The following is a 17,836-nucleotide window of genomic DNA, read 5'->3' on the forward strand; positions in this document are numbered from 1 at the left end:
AATTTGTTTAAATGAATTAGAGAAGTTAAAATTAAATACAAAAGAGTGTTGATGTTACAACCTTCCCCACGACTGGAATGGTCTGTAACACCAATAGCTAACATGGATATTTCATTTTATTTTTGTCAATAAAATAGGATTTGTTTTCTATAGTCCTGTAAAGAGTCTTACAAACTTCTACTGTAACCACAGCAGGTTGGTGGCCATGTGTGACCATTTCAATTGCTTTAAATGATGTTCTCAAACAGTGTTACAACACTCCCTGGTCTCTACTATATTGATGAATAATAATGCATCATAATATAAATACGTTAATAATAAATACATAATAAGTTTCATTACAGAATGTACGGAGAGAATCTTTCAAGGTTGAACATTACACTTTAGACTCTCAAAACGGTTTACATTTTAATCTCAGCGCAGTATGAGCAACATATAACAATGGATAGTATGATTTGGAAGATTGGTAATTCTTCAGGACTTTTCAATATCAATGAGTTCAGATGAAGGCATCTAGCATCCTCTCTTATCTTTCATCACCATGCTTCTGAGGACAAATCATAAATTCAACACTCCCCTTTCCTCCTTTAGAATGAAGAGAGGAACATCAAATTAGCATTTATGGAAGTTTTGACGTCAACAATCAAAGTGGTTTCTGAGGTGTTTGCTGATGTCATCATGACACAGGACAAGGGGGCATGAAGGGAGGGATGGAGAGAGAGAGAGAGAGAGATATGGAGATGGATATGGGAGGGGTAGGAACGATTCTGACATCATTGAGGCTCTTATATACTGGGTGGAATGGAGCCCGCCATTCCTCACTTCACTTCTGAGAAAGCCAAGAGAAGACACAGCAAACAGGTTGGATAGGAAACCAAGAAGAGAGCATCGTGACTTCTGCAGGACACGCTGTGATTGTCTCTGTCTGTCTCTGTAACTCTCTTACAACTTATCTCTCTTATTCTTCCATCCGTTTTCATACCATTTTATGACCTTTAACCTTATGGGCTTGGGCCCAGCTTGAATGTACAGAAACTGTGGGACTACCAACAACATGCAGATGCAGCTGACCTCCGTTATGCTCCTTTTTTTATTGTGTAATGGACTATGTTCAGGTAGGTGCACTTTTATCACTTTACAGACTGATTTATCTTCTGCTTATTTAGCCAAATTGAATTACCATTCAAAATGACTAATACATTGCAAGATAAATATTTTATGATGATGATCTTTGATAGCTAACATTCACATAAAAAAAGATGTATTTTATGGTCTTAGTTTTAGTATCTATATGTTATATCTTTATCTTATTGATATCAAGAATTATCAGCATTTTCATCAATAGTATGCATCATTAGATTTGATCATGTTTATTAGAAAGTGAATAAAGATAAAACTTTGAATAAAGATAAAACGACTTTTATGGGATAATCACAATACTTAAAACTCTAAAAGTATTACAGACATTAATGTTAAAACCTTAAAGATTTAAAACAGGGCAGGGCAAGTGTTGTATCTTAAGGTTCTACCCATCTCAAAAACCCATTTGACTTTTTCTTTAGATCTAACCGAATTTAAAACACACTCACTACTGCAGAATTTATTTGTACTTTGATGTGTATATTTTCAGTGCTACGTTTAAAACATGTCAACGTTGTGTGTTTTCTCCCTCTTCAGATATAGACCAGGGAAAAAGGGCAATAGAGGAAGAGGTATTGAGAAGTCTCCTCACTTCAAAGGTACAGTATTGCTTTTAAAACACCTGTTGAGCCTGAGCCAACAGAGGCAATACTGGGCTTAAATGGGGCCTTAATATAGATATGCCCTTTGAATGTAGGGTAGCTGAATTTGAAATGAAAGTCATGGTTATTTCATGGTTTCTGGTTTTGTGAAAACAGCATGGTACCAGTACAGAAAAACAGACAAAAAAAACTAAGATTGTGTGATAAATATATATTTCTGCATTTTTTTTTAAAGTTTAAACAACTCAGAAGAAATTACAGCAGATTATATTAAACATAAAGAATATTCTTTACCAGCTAAATCTTTTTACAAAGGCATCTGGAGAAGCCCTTTCAGAGAAGAGCACATGGATGCCGGATTTATAGTACATTTATGTTTGTGCTCCTGTCACTTGATGATTTATAAAAAGGTTATTGTCTTGATGAATGCCATGCTGTACAGCGGTCCATAAATGTAGATGCTAAGTGATGTTAAATGTAACGCGAAATGACACATTTAAAAATAATATTGATTCAGGCAGCAAATCAGGAACAGTGTACTCAAAAAGCAAAATGGATGAAGCTTTTACGCTCTATTGGTGGACCAAATGATGTGCCATTGCCCAAAATAATGCTCAGCTGCCTTCATTCATTGAGCAATATTCTGCAATGCATCAACATCCATTATCTATCATCAGCACATCTGACTATTATCAATTATCAATAGAGAATATCATACCATCATGGTGTTTGTAATTTTCTACAGATTTTCTTTTTAACTCTGACCACAATTTCTGTATAGAAATTTCCTCTTCTGAGTTAATTATGACTTTAAATATGGACATTAAATAGTATGTCTTTAATGCTAATACTTTTAAAATGTCAGCTGGCCAAGTCTAATTAATTGTAGTGAAATAGAGTTACTTTAACGGCAGGTCGACGGCCTGCAGGTCTTATACAGGTGCCATTTTCTTCTGTTATTTTATATATTCAGTTTGATATGTTTCAATTACTGAATATTAACTCTTGTTTTTATATATCAGATCCATGAACTGGAAGGGGATTGTGTTATTTAAGAACAGTGTAATATAAGACTTACCCAAACTTACAGCCAACAGGCTGAAAAGAGATTTCCAGATAGCCCGGCAGGCCTTGATCTAGTTAGATTCATCCTGTGAAGCCCAATAAAGTGGCTAGAGAAAACTCAAAATGTGCTTATCCATTATTGGCACCCTGTAAGTGGACTGAGAAAATAGCAATGGTTGAAGACAGCATGACTTTTATATAAGGTGAATTATAGCTGAGACTGAGATTGAGTTATTGTAAACATTTTTGCTCTGTCGCGGTGTGTGCAGGTAAAGCACGGCAAGCACATCGCCCCCTTGTGGCAGCTGCCGCTCCAGGATGTGTGCAGGTTGATGAACGGTCTCGGGGAGTCGAGGCTCGAGTCCTGGGGCAGCGAGGAGGAGCAGGAGGACACCGAGTTCCAGGCTGACTATGAACAGAGGGTCTCGGGTACCCTCGCACAAATGCTTGAGGAAATGCATGACCTTCAGAACCTCTGCAGGGTCCTGCAGCCCAGAGAGGTGAGAATCGACACATAGGCACTGAGACAATTAACAATTGACATGCTCCAAAAAACAGTCGACTTTGAACATGCTCTCTTGTAAATGCAGATTTCTTCTTCAGCTACTTAACAATTCATAACAAGGAATAATGTTCTATATTTGAAATATAAACATTGATGCAGATTTACGTTAAAAAAAGCAGCATAAATATTTCAATCACTTTACAATAAGATCTCACTTGTTAATGCATTAGCTAACATGAGAAATATATATAAAGTATTTATTAGTATGTCAATTCCTGACATTGTCCAGTGCACCTCTGAGACTCCATCAGATATACATCTTATTCAAGCACACTTCAGTGGAGCTCTGAGGAGAAATGATTATCCAGGCGACAAACTGAGCATCAGTCATGACGTGGCAGTTGATTGACAGCACTGTCCACCCAATTGCTGTGATTTTCAGTCTTGTAATAATCTGAGGGCCGCTGTCTTTCATTCCAGCTTCAAGATGACCAAGAATATCTGGAGCTGGACCAAAACAGCGACAGTCCACTGAAGAGGAAATCTCCCTATATACTAAAAAGGCAACTGCGCACCAATAAATCAAGACGGCCGTACATTCTGAAGAGAAGTGTGTATTACTGATGCTCAAGACCCACAGACGGAAAGACATTTTTACATTTTGTGAATATGTGTCTGTTTTCACTGTCATAGTATTATATATAGTAACTGTATGTTCTGTTTTAGCTAAACCTTTATTTATTTATGTGATTCAGAAGTCAATCCCTTCTTCTTCATTATGGGATGGACGATGTAAATAAAACAGCAGTCTATTCAAGAGTTTATTATATTTATTTATTTATTTAATGTATTTTTCTTCCAATATAATTAAATCATACTTATTAAAACTATTTATGATACATCTATTATTATTTCACAGAAGAAAGTATTCTTCAGATGAACATTTATGAAGGATTTTGAGTGACTGAAATACTAAAATGTGTAACTTCTCTTAGTGTATACACAGTAAATATAATTTAAAGCTGAAACGTTTTATTCCAGATTTGGTACCTTCAAATTCTTGTCACATAACAAATAATTACTACATAAAGAGATTTGAACCAATCACATGATAGAAGAAGAAGAGGAATAATAAAAAAAAAAGGATCACAAGACTAACGAGCAGAGAACAAAATTAAGCTATTAATTGTGCTTGGACTTTCAGTTTAAGGAAATTATGTGGCATCTACATTTGTATTGAGATTGATTGATATGACGATTAGCTGACCAATAAAACATCATTCTGCAATTCCCTACTAGCGCAACATCCTTAAGACAATAGCTATACGTTTTGATTAGTCTGCCCTTCAAAGAATACATAATCTGTTTAAAATGTGGTCTGTAAATGGCATATAAAACACTTTTCTGGACTCTAGCTGACATGCCAAAGCAATTAAGAAAATAACTGGAAATATATTCCATTAAACTCCATTAAGGACATTTGACTTATTTCATGAGTAACAAAACAGTATCTCTGATGAATGCTCAATGATTTGTCAAACCCAGAGCTATATGCACATCACTTTCATTAATGAAATGGAAAAGAGAGAGCTTGTTGGTTTTCATTTCTCTAATTGGCCAGTGCTAATTAAAAATACTAACGCAGCTAAGTAATTGCCTTCAAAATGTGCTGAACAACTCAAATATATTTCTCTGTGGCCTTTTGACACAAGGCTGCAGTGGTAATGATCCTGATACAATTAATGACTCACTGTAGATGTATAGTAGATGTATATATATAGCAACAAAAATGACAAATATAAACAAAAGCAAAAATGGTTGTGTACAAGGTGTTTGTATTTTACAGATAATCCAGTAAATAATCAGAGACTGTTCACCAGTAGATGGCAGTACAGTCTAACGCAATTCAGACCCTGAAAAGGCAGCAAGTTAAGATACCTTACAAGTGATCAAGATTATTTTTCATTTCAAATATCAAACAACATATAGATGCCTTTTTTTATTTTATATAGCAGTGCAATTGTGTAGTTCATTGGGAAATTATATACAAGAAACATGTCAAATAAAGATGAAGAGACTACTTATTCTATGATTCAGTAGTGCCAAAATAAATCTTTCGGTTATGTTAATCTTATAAGCATTAAAGCACTCAGAGGAATATGCCATTTATATAGAGAGGAATAATAATTTGTCATTCTGTATAAAAGTAAATAAAATTGGCTCTTTCAACCTAAATAATCTAAATGTGATAAAGGGAAAAAAATATATATATATTTTTTTTTTCATCAATAAGACATATGATGTTTTCAGATAGTGGACATCTTATGTATCACTGTCTATGTAGGAATTGGAATGTTTTTATTGATGCACATGTGTGCAATCCTGTTTAGAGAGTGTTTTTCTCTGTCTCTCTCTCTTTTTTTTTTTTTTACCATTTCTGCAGGCATTGATCGCATATGGCTGCTTGTCTTGTTTGTCACTCACTTTATTGCCTGCTGCTGAAGTCTAGGGAAAAACAGCCGTGTCCTTCGACAAGGTCCCACACAATACAGACAGGAAGACATCCACATATCTCTGTATTTACAGAACACTGATTATTTGATGGTTGCTGGTATGCTGCAATGTGTTTGATATCTGACCAAAGCGGCAACTGTCTATCTATCCAACATTGCTATATAAAACATTTAGTATATAACGTATTATGTAAAATATATCACACATTATTTTAAATGTGTCACGCAGTGAATTCTGTTGCTGTCCGTTTCAGTAAACAGTCTGTCTTTACTCATGCAAAAAAAAAGTCACAATTCTTTGAAAAAGGTCAATGGATTGTGAATGGACACTGGGGAAATGCAGTCCTCCTGCATCATCTGTTGTGTCCATGCTAGTGCTCCTTAATTGTTTTGGCCACAATCCAGTGCTGGAGCTCTCTTTAATTTAGCTCAAATTTTCCAATAGAAGCACAGATTGACAGTTTAACTTAGCCACGGATCTCTGCTGCATCCTGGGCCTGATGCAAAATGAAAGTCATTGCCTTCATCTGGGCTTGGCGGAGCATCTCCTACCAGGTTACATCAAGATAATTGCTTGTGAAAGAACGAGATTAGTTCTTTGTGAGATCTCTGATTGTGTGGATTGAATCTGATTGTGTGAATTGGATGATGGTATAACAAGCATGACCTTGTTCTCTGCCTGCAGAGTAAATAATTAGGGCCTGCATATGGGCAGTATTACCCAGCTCAGAAGTGACAGGAGAGACTGAACTAATCGAGCTTACTGTCTTCTTGAAATGAACCAAATTGAAATGACCTCCTCCAAAGCAAAAACAGGTCCTCATCAAGAGTTCTCAAGAAAACAAGCTACACTTGTTACTTCAAAATGAATGGCCTGGTGGCCTAACAAACCACAGGACACAGTTTTCCATCAAACATTTCAAATATAATCAGAGTTTTGTATTGGTGTGTTCACTCTTAAAGTTAGCCTTACTGTTATCTATGAGCTAGTGTGCTCCAAAACAATGACAAAATTCGCATTTAGAAGACCAAACCCAACGTTGAAAATGAAAATCAGATTGATGTCAGAATCCAACGCCAGATTGACGTTAATCTCCAACGTTGGACAGACGTTGTATTGTGGTTGAAAATGAAAATCAGGTTGACGTCAGAAACCAACATCAGTGAAACCGACTTTCATTTCCAACCAAAATCCAACGTCTGTCCGTCGGTGGATGGTGACGTCAATCTGACGTCGGGTTCTGACGTCAAACCGACTTCATCCCCTGACTGAGGTTACTACTTTCTACTCGAGGACCTTGACAGAATTGTAGTGGTGTAAAAAGTATGTAAAAAAGTAAAAAGTTTCCAGAAAAAATAATACTCAAGTAAAGTACAGATACTCAAAAAGTGTTCCTTAAGTACAGTCCTCAAGTAAATGTACTTTGTTACTGTCCACCTCTGGTTAAAGGTTCTTCATGGAACCACATCACAATGAAGAACTGTATTTTTAAGAGCATACAGTAGCAAATAAAATTTTGTTTGCTATATGTCTATGAAATAATATGCATCTATTACTTTTGAATGTAACTCAATTCTGATTAAAAAGTCAACACATTTAAACTTTCTTTGTCTCTTTAAACTAAGTAGGCAGTTCTTGGCCACAGTAAGAAAAGGTCTTGTCAAAAGTCTGGATTATGTGTTGGATAGCTAGAACTTTCACATGAATATACTTTAAAGTAGTGACATATTCTACAAAGAAATATTAAAACCATCCCTTCGACATTACCCTAAAAGCAAAGAAACAAAAAAGCAACCTTATCCAATTTGTTCCTCTCCTCTGCTGGCTCTTTTTAAAGTTCCCAGTAGAGCCTGATGGTCTTCGACAGGCTCCAAGCAGAGCCATTAAAGAGCCTGATGGAGACGGCGGCCGTAATTGTCACACGGGAGGAAAGAAAGGTAGCCACTACGCAGGCTTTTAAATGAGCTGATTGCATCTCTTTGGTTGCCAAAATTGAAATGACTACCCGCAACGTCGCACCTCGCTCGGTTATTACATGGCCTGCAACGGGAAAGAGGGAGAGGGGATAGGCCAGAGTGCCTTTGTTCTCCGCAACACCGCAGTCTCTCCCGTTTTTAGCTCTCCCAACAGTGCAGTGCTTTTAAAGAAGAGCCTTGGGAAATGAGCTATCTCCACTCTACACGCAGGGAAAACCCTCCCATTAATCTTTAATTAAGGCTGTTACAATAGAGAGGGACACTGCAGTAATAGGAGAGAGAGAGCAAAGAGGTCTGCTGCTATAACAACAGGAGACAGACAGCGTATGAGTACATTAGTATCAGCTCATTCAACCATCATCAAAAACACGTCCTCTCATCATCTAACAGACTTTGAAGAGGACCCATGGCTCTTCAGCAAGAAAGATCACTTTACTATTGTTATACAGCGTATTGAACTTTCCCAAATATTGATGTATTACGGGTTTGCATCTGTAATGGATGTGTAATATTTCCATGTGTTTGGTGTATTGATCACACCCTCACAGGAGAACATGGATTAATATCTTGCCTAATGGCTCAATGCTTGCAAATTGATCCTTAACACTCTCTATTCTGCCTTAAAGTTGCATGTAAAAGAACAGATTAACATTATAATTGTAAAGAAAAAAGAAATGGTCATCTCAACTTAAAATGATAAGGCACATAGTTAGGCATATTAGTTACATCAACTTAAAGTTGGTCTTTTAATAAACAGAATACAGTAAACTCCATTATAATAATAACAACAACAACAAATGATCAATTTAAGATAAAAAAGATTAGTTACCATAGATAGGCCTACTGTGTATTCCTATAATGTAGGGGTGTACACATTACGTATACAACATATAATATACAAATGAAATAAACAGTGCTTTATTTTTTCAGCTACAGTAGGTGTATTTAACAGAAGCATCCAAGAAAGAAATTAAATGAACAAATATAAAAATAAAAACAGTACATAGACTTCAGAATATATTATACACTGATACTTATTAAAGCTACTATTAAAATTCTCAGAGCAGAGAGAGTGATTTTCTCTTAGTTTTTTGTTGTTTTATTAACATTAAAGGGATAGTTCCCCCCAAAATTTAAATTGTCATCATTTACATACACCTACACAGACATCGACGCGGACACACGGACACAAAAAATGTGATTTTGACTTGGGTTACACAAGACTCATACAATAAAATGTGACAATATTATTACAAATTAAAATAACTGTTTTCTATTGTAATATAATTATATAATGTAAATTTTTTATGTATTCCTGATACATAAGTGGACAAAGTGGACAAAAGTGGACAAATGTTTAACCGGCAAGGCTTTAAAGCACATGCAAATAATGAACTTTTGTAAATTGCAGTATCCTGTCCCAGACAGCAACATAGTGTTGGCCCAGATCCATTCCACATCCGGGCTGTGTGGATTCCAGGTGTACCAGATGTGGGCCGGATCTGATTGCTGTCTGGGGTGAGTGTAACTCGACCTCTACGTTAACATGTGATGTGAATGGATGTCGCATTGTACAGTATGTTGGGACGGAGGTGCCAGAACACGGACATCGGCACCGGCATGGAAACGGACACAGCGGACACACCGGCACGGACACGGACACCGGCACCGACACGGACACAAATACATGACAAACATGACAAACAGGAAACATGACTGAGAATTTCAAAATAATAGACATGAAACATGAACATGAAACAAAACCCAAAACTAAATGTGACAATATTATTACAAATTAAAGTAACTGTTTTCTATTTTAATGTATTTCTATAACGTAAAAACGTAATTTATTTCTGTGATAGAAAAGCGGCACGCATACCAGCACGAACACCGGCACGGACACACAGACACACAGACACGCTGACACGCTAAACACACTGACACGCAGACACACTGACACGGACACAACGGCACTGACACAGACACGGACACAGACACACCGGCACGGACACAGACATGGACACACTGGCACAAACACAGACACAGACACGGACACACTAGCACGGACACAGACATGGACACACAGGCACGAACACAGACACAGACACGGACACACCAGCATGGACACTGGCACGTACACACCCAGCGGACACGGGCACCAGTTCGGGCATGGACACCAGCACGGACACACCCAGCAGACACACAGACATGGACACACCAATACGGGCACCAGTACGGGCACGGACACTGACACGGATATGCCGACACGGACACACAGACACGGACACCGGCACGGACACGCACACACCAGCACGAACACTGGCACGGACACACCCAGCGGACACGGGCACCAGTACGGACACCTGCATGGACACACCCAGCGGACACACCGGCACGGACATGCCGACACGGACACACAGACACGGACACCGGCACAGACAACAGCACCGGCATGGACACACTGACACGGACACACAGACACTGGCACAGACAACAGCACCGGCACGGACACACCGGCACGGACACACCGACACGGACACTGGCACGGACACACCGACACCGGCACGGACATGAACAAACACACCCAGCGAACACACCGGCACGGACATGGATACACTAGCATGGACACCAGCACCGGCATGGACACAGACACGGACACACCGAAACGAACACAAAGACACGGAGACACAGACACGGACACACGGACACCAGCACGGACACACCTGCATGGACACGAACACACAAGCATGGACACCAGCACCGGCACGGGCACACCAGCAACGGCATGGTAAAGGACACGGGCACGGACACGGACACGGGCACCAGCGAGGACACCGAGTGAACTATTCACAATACAGATTCACGAGTTCACACTTACATACAATTAGAGGGAGTAAAGTTTAATGCGTATTTGGCGTGCTGTCCAGGGGGAGGGCTCCGAGCTCGACCCGAACCCAGAGTACTCCCCCCCCGTATGTAAGTGGTTAGGACTAGAAGTGTAGAGAAGGGGTGGTGGAGAGATGCTGCTAAACTGTCAACGAATTGAGGTGAGACTGCTGAATATATATACACCTCTTATCGTTGATTGCTGAGTGCTCTCCACTCGCGTTAATTATCTGAACGTGCTCCTCCCGAACTTTGTTAATAAAAACATAATTTGTCACTATCCACGATACATACTGTTGCATTTTTATATTGCGATATATTGTAAATATAATGTAAATCAAGTGTTTGGATCAAGATCAAGATGTTTTAAGCTTATTACACCTTGATTACAAACAAAATGCAACAACCATTCTAGAGTATTGGACTAACTAACCAAAAGGAAGAAACATCACTAAAAGGAACACAACTCACTCACACCATAACTTTTAAAACAAAATGGCATCAAAAACACTAAATAGAGCTAAAATTATTCTTATCACATTATTACACTATTTAAGTGCAAAGGATTATGGGTATTCTCCCAGCCACAATGCTCCTCCAATGGACTCGCTCAGTACTGGATGCAACAAAAGTTTTCACTTCATAGGCGTTAACAAAATCAACAAAAAGAACAGCCTATAAGGTCTTTGTACAAAAAAATACATTATAATAAATAAGGTCAATGTAGCAACACCTCAAATGGCATCCACAGTTCTGAACATCATTGATGAAACTGCTGGGCATTAACCCCTAAACTTGACAACTTCTTCTACACTGTAGGCTACAGTTCAATCAACTTTTAAAACAGATATATATGTTATTTTTTTTGTATGTATGTTTCTTTATTATGTATACATATGTTTTTTTGGGAATTAAGTTTCTCCTAACACATCAAACTACAAAACCCTTTGCGGAGCCTTTAATTTTGAAGTGTCCATATGCAATTTCAACTATCACATATCTTCCCACTCTGTCTTGTGTCTCTCTCTGGCACATGCAGGAGAAGGATCTATCAACTGCTGCAGAGTGATGGGCACCATCAGTTTCATAAAGCTGGTCCAATGAGGGAGAGTGTCATCAGACAGTAGTTAATACTTATGAAACTTTAATGGTTTACTGATGAAAGCTGTGTAGAGGAGCAGGCAGGAGCCCAGAGCAACACTCCGAGGGGAACAGCAGGATAAATGAGACTAATTATTGTATGAGGGTAGATCCGGTTCCAGCGCCCCTAGCATGATATGTGACAGCAGCTGAGAAAAGCCAGATGTGTGTCTCCACCTTGGTGCATTGCAGTGATGGGATATTAAACCACGGTGGCCCAGGGGACAGTAAGCATAGCCAGAAATGGTCCATTCCAACACCTGTGGCATTGTGTCTCTGGGTCCACAGATAAACACCTGCTTATGTTCTTATCGGACAGGGACTACAGGTCTTATTTTATTCCAGGTTTGTCCTCCTCCCCTCTGGATTCATCTAAACCACTTGCATCCATGCTGTAATTGACTCAGGACTGTCTTAGTAAAAAAAAAAAAAATGGCACAGCTCTGTTGCAGTGCTTTGTCAGTGAAACATGAATATGTAATTCTGCAGGTACATTTTAAAGGGATAGTACATTAAAAAATGAACATCATGTCATCATTTACTCACCCTCATGTCGCTCCAAACTTTTTTGTGGAACCTTGTGAAAAAAGTTCTTCAGAATATCTATGTTTCTCAGTAGAAAACAGGTTTAGAATGACATTAAGGTGGATAAAATATAGTGGTAGACCAATATATTTTTAATTATTGGCATCGGCCTGATACTTTATGGCCCGGATTCACAAACAGGGCTTACATTTAGCCAGGATTAGGCCTTATTAGGGCATTTACAGTAAGGAAGCTTTTATAAATTTGCCTTAGAAAAAAAACATTACAGGTGTGCATCTTGAGACAAAACAATGGCACTGACATATTTTAAGATATGTCAGTGCAAATTGTTTTCTGTTAAACATGCATTTTAGCCTAGGAGGACTAGGTTTAAAGGGTGTAATGAAGTTAGATGTTATGGGAAGAAGTAGGCGAACCTTCAACAACTTTAATCCATAAATAAATAAATAAATAAATAAACAAACAAATACAAAACGAAAGTAAAGACATAATAAAACATAAACAAAACACAACATAAATCCAGGCCTGGCCTCTCTCGTCATTTATGGCAAGCCGTTTTAGCTTAAATTGTACCCAGCGTTACTCGTCGTAATTGCATTTTTACTAGTAAGAATTCAATTAGAGAGCTCTACAATTCAATTCTTACTAGTAGCAATTACAATTAGAGAGCTCTACAATTCAATTATTACTAGTAAGAATTACAATTACAGAGCTCTCTAATTCAGTTCTTATTAGTAACAATTCCAATTCCAAATGAATTTTTACAAGTCGTATGTCTCCATTGACTTCCATTCATTTTTAATTATGGAGCTGTACAATTGAATTGTTACTAGTAAGAATTACAATTAGAGAGCTCTCTAATTCAGTTGTTACTAGTAAGAATGTAATTGCAGAGCTCTTTAATTCAATTACAGAGCTCTGCAATTATACATATCTTTAGTTCATATTTTTACTAGTAAAAATTCAATTAGAGAGCTCTGTAATTGCATTCTTACTAGTAATAATTTAATTAGAGAGCTCTCTAATTGTAATTCTTACTAGTAACAATTCAATTGTAGAGCTCTCTAATTGTAATTCTTACTAGTAACAATTCAATTGTACAGCTCCATAATTAAAAATGAATGGAAGTCAATGGAGACATACGACTAGTAAAAATTCATTTGTAGAGCTCTCTTATTGGAATTGTTACTAGTAAGAATTGAATTAGAGAGCTCTATAATTGTAATTCTTACTAGTAATAATTGAATTAGAGAGCTCTCTAATTGTAATTGCAACTAGTAAAAATTTAATTGTAGACCTCTCTAATTGAATTCTTACTAGTAAAAATGCAATTACGACGAGTAACGCTGGGTACAATTTAAGCTAAAACGGCTTGCCATAGTCCTTCACTGTTGTCGCTCCTCCTTTGCTCCGCTCCTCAGTGAGAGAGATATGAGACCGGTGCGTCGCGCAGCTGTCGCTCATTATTAATCACGCCACTGGCCTTGCGCCGTTCTCTCACAGGCCTCGGCCTCGTCCTGCTCGCCGTAAAGGGTTAGTTTACCCAAAAATTAAAATTATCCCATGATTTAGTCACCCTCAAGACATCCTAGGTGTATATGACTGACACAATGTATGATGTAGCAGGATGTAGGAGAAGCTTAAGCTTTGACATCTTGGTTCAAACAAATAAGGCAGGGCAACAAATTCAAGCTCCTCTTCTTTTATATCGAAATCATATGACATTTATCTTTAAAAATGATCATTTTAGACTTAAAATTTGTGACTGGTGTTTTGTTTTGCTCTATCCTCTGTGCTTCCGCGTTCGTCAATACGTCATTCATCAGGTAAGGGGTTAAGCCCAATTTATACTTCTGCGTCGAACTAACGCTGTAGCGACGTCGTAGGGTAGCTGGCATAAGTTACCCTGACGTGCACTTCTCCAAAAATGTTACAACACGTCAATTCTATGCGAACCACAAGCGCTGTGATTAGTCTGCTAGAACCCCTCCCTCGGGTTTCACATGCTCCCTCTGCATGTGTAATTGCCATAGACTGTAAAAAAATATGGACGTAGTGTCCGTGACGTCACCCGGTTTCATTTTTGAAGCCTAAAGTGGGCGGAGCCGGCCGTCGCCATCTTGGCCTTGCGTCACTCCCGGATAACAGAAAATGGGCAAAGAGGCTGAGGAGCCTGGCTATCTGAAATCACGCCCACCTAGCTCGACGTGATTGAGTTAGCTCAGGCTGGGGAGGTAATGCTATAACGTTATGCTACTGACAGACAGTACCAAGTCTGCGACTGCACAGGGCCTCGCGCTAAAGTGACAGTTGATGATGTAAAGCCAATTAAAAGTTCCTATTTTTGCCCTTCGAAATATTATAATAGTTAAAAGACATGGCTACAAGTGAGACTGTGTATCGTGATTCTGTACTATTCTGCTAGTTGAAAATGTATTATGCAGTAACTTAATATTACTCTGAGAGTGTGTGTGTGACAGTGATTTATGTGCATAACGTTACATGTCAGTCACTCTTTTTTTATAGTCTATGGTCCGTCAGCGCGGCATCGCTCGTCAAGTTCGAAGTTTCAAGTTTTAAATCTGAAAACTCCAAAAAGCAACGAAATTGTCAGACATCCATTAGTGCATGTTCACAGAGGAAAACAACTGAAATACAGCGCTGGTTGTTCTCTCGAACGATACTCGACGACAACGACGGAATCCTAAGCCGTGGGCGAAGTAATGGGTGTATTAAATTGTATGAAATAATCCCGAAAAAAAGCACAAAACACTGCAGAGATGGCAAGTTCAGCAGCTAACATTTGCTGAGGTGAAGTGACGGCTAGCATTGACATCAGCGGCAATCCACCTGTCACTCAAGTGGCCACACCCTTAATTATGCAGAACTTTAAATATTAAAGGTCCCGTTCTACGTGATCCCATGTTTCAAACTTTAGTTATTGTGTAATGTTGTTGTTAGAGTATAAATAATATCTGTAAAATTATAAAGCTCAAAGTTCAATGCCAAGCGAGATATTTTATTTAACAGAAGTTGACTACAAAAAACGGCTGGATTGGACTACACCCCTCTACATCCTGCTTTAATGATGTCACTAGAACCGTAACCTCCGCCCACAGGAACACAGGCGTATTGATGGCGAAATGTCAACAGACGTGGTTGATGTTTATCTATAATCGGATACCGCAAAAGTTTAATTCGAAGTTAGTTTGCTCTGTCCATTTCACCACGGACTGTTTTTCTAACCTGGGATAATATCAAGCAGACTTCTCTCAGCGTTTCATACTGACGAAGGGGGCAATTTCAACTAACGTTATATTCCAGCAAGCGGTAAGTACAAGTAGTGATTTAATATGGAAGTAGCGATCAACTTCACATCGTTTCTCTTAGTAGGATGAAAATAATCTAACTTAAACTGTGATTAATATACAGAAAGCGATCAAAGAACAATCCCTTTCCAATCGTCCAAGCTGTCAATCACACAGCGCGAGTTTATATGGACACTTGCCAACACTCGTTATGAAATCAATGACGCTGTTACACTGCACAACGAAGCTCTTACTGTATTTATATGCCTCATGTTTGCATTGGTGAAATCATTAGTGAGTGCAGAAACTGCGTTGCAATGATAAGATCTTTTTTCACGCGATCAACAGGCTGTCATCTGCTCAATGCTCGTCACTGCAATTTTTTATGTGATTGAAAGAGATCTAAATACTTAAAAAACTTCTCACGATTCGTTAATCCCGATAGCTGTAATAGTAAAACCGTATAATAGCTGTAATAGTAAAAGTTTTCCAGATAGTTCCACATGTAATACCAGATATTTCATATGCAAGCATTTCAGCCAATCACAGCAGAGGGCGTTTACACTGAAGTCTCTCAGCAGACACGCCCCTTCAAACAGAGTGTTCAAACCAGGGAATGAAATCAGGCTAGGAAATATGCCTTTTATTTCTAAATTATAACAATTTTTGATCTAAAAAACATACTAACATTATAAGGGCACCCCTGGAAACATGATAAAATAATAAAAATAATCCATGGAATGGGACCTTTAATCAACTAAACGGATGAGTTATAAAAAAATTCACCCCCCTCACAGTTGTTATGAAGGGCAAAATTAGCTGTATAGACCAAAGCCACATAGAGAACCAGGCTGTAAACATGTTTTTTTCTGCTGTAAAGTTGGTAATTTTAACATGGGTGAGATACAGATTTGACTCACTTGTGCAGCCAGCCTCAAGCGGCCAGTCAATGAATTGCAGTTTAACTCACTTCCGTGTTGGTTTCAAGAGAGAGACGGGGAGGTTGCCGCTTGGTAATTGCACGTCAATGCGGACAACAACGCAGAAGTATAAATGAAAACGTAGCTTACAGCGGCGTAGGTCCAACGCAGACGTATAAATCAGCCTTTAATCTTTCGCGTAAATCAATGCTTATGGCCGCCTGTTGGAAGCTAGTTATTTTTATAAAGTTTGAAATGGATATTTTCTTACAAATATCCATCGCTTTACTTCAGAAGCCATTTATTAACCCCCTGGAGTCGAATGGATTACTTTTATGATGGATGGATGCATTTTTTTGGACTTCAAAATCATTCACTACCATTATAAAGCTTGGAAGAGCAATGACATTTTTTAATATAACTCTGATTGTGTTCGTCTGAAAGAAGAAAGTCATATAAACCTAGGATTGGCTTGAGGGTGGGTAATTTTTGGGTAAACTATCCCTTTAAGCCTTGTCTATGAAACAGGGGGTTTGTGTTCTGACAGTGCATGGGGCTTTTATTTTGACAGTGTTAAGAACACCAGCACCTGAGCTCCCATTCTCTATCCTTATCAGCTGTTTAACAGTTCTGTCTAATAAATTATTACTGTAAAACAAAGAAAATAAACGGTATAAAAGGTATTATTGCATTTGCTTTTCTATTATTAATAGGCCAATAGAAAGCCAAATGCTACCTAATTCTTTCTTATCTACCGTCAGCATTCAGCAAATATGCAATTATATGATTTAAATATTATTATGTCTTTAAATATTTAATGAACATTTTAATTTCGACAAATTTTAAATCCTTGATATCAAACTAAGCTCTCTCACCTTGCTCCCTATTAGCATAGGCCATCAAAAAATCAATAAAAAGTCAGCATGAAACGGAAGTTGTGATAGTCCTTTCTTCCCAATTGTGACGTGAGTATAACAGCTTCTCAAACAAGAAAAAATGTAAGGCGGGACTTGATTTTGTCAATCAGGAGTTGATTGCATCATTGGTTTGTTGTGGTTTGCTATTGCTATGATCTCATTTGAGTGACAGGTTGTCCTGCCCATGCGCAAATAAATGTCATCAGAGACTTTGCAGCAAGAGGGAGGGGAAGTTATTTTGACTAAAGAGGGCACATGGATTTGTAAAAAAAAGAATGTGCATGGATAAATAATTTATTTATAAATAGTGCAATATT

At 38.2% G+C, this 17,836-nt stretch overlaps 1 protein-coding gene across 1 annotated transcript; it reads left to right on the forward strand.

Annotated features, from left to right (window-relative positions):
• The first annotated feature begins 820 nt into the window (after window positions 1–820).
• Window positions 821–4,127, forward strand: nts (neurotensin). The gene is made up of 4 exons (XM_084410148.1): window positions 821–1,115; window positions 1,678–1,739; window positions 3,077–3,307; window positions 3,793–4,127. The coding sequence occupies exons 1-4, from the start codon at window positions 1,025–1,027 to the stop codon at window positions 3,934–3,936; spliced, it is 528 nt and encodes a 175-aa protein (XP_084266274.1). The 5' UTR covers window positions 821–1,024; the 3' UTR covers window positions 3,937–4,127.
• Window positions 4,128–17,836: the final 13,709 nt, after the last annotated feature.

The sequence above is a fragment of the Rutilus rutilus genome, assembly GCF_951802725.1.
Source record: "Rutilus rutilus genome assembly, chromosome: 5".
Lineage (NCBI taxonomy): Eukaryota > Metazoa > Chordata > Actinopteri > Cypriniformes > Leuciscidae > Rutilus > Rutilus rutilus.

What these genes read in the sequence shown, in the direction of transcription:
- nts (XM_084410148.1), top strand. Translation starts at nt 1,025, where the DNA reads ATGTACAGAAACTGTGGGACTACCAACAACATGCAGATGCAGCTGACC. An exon ending in GTGTAATGGACTATGTTCAG is followed by an intron (nt 1,116 to 1,677) that starts GTAGGTGCACTT and finishes CTCCCTCTTCAG; the next exon opens with ATATAGACCAGGGAAAAAGG. An exon ending in GAAGTCTCCTCACTTCAAAG is followed by an intron (nt 1,740 to 3,076) that starts GTACAGTATTGC and finishes CGGTGTGTGCAG; the next exon opens with GTAAAGCACGGCAAGCACAT.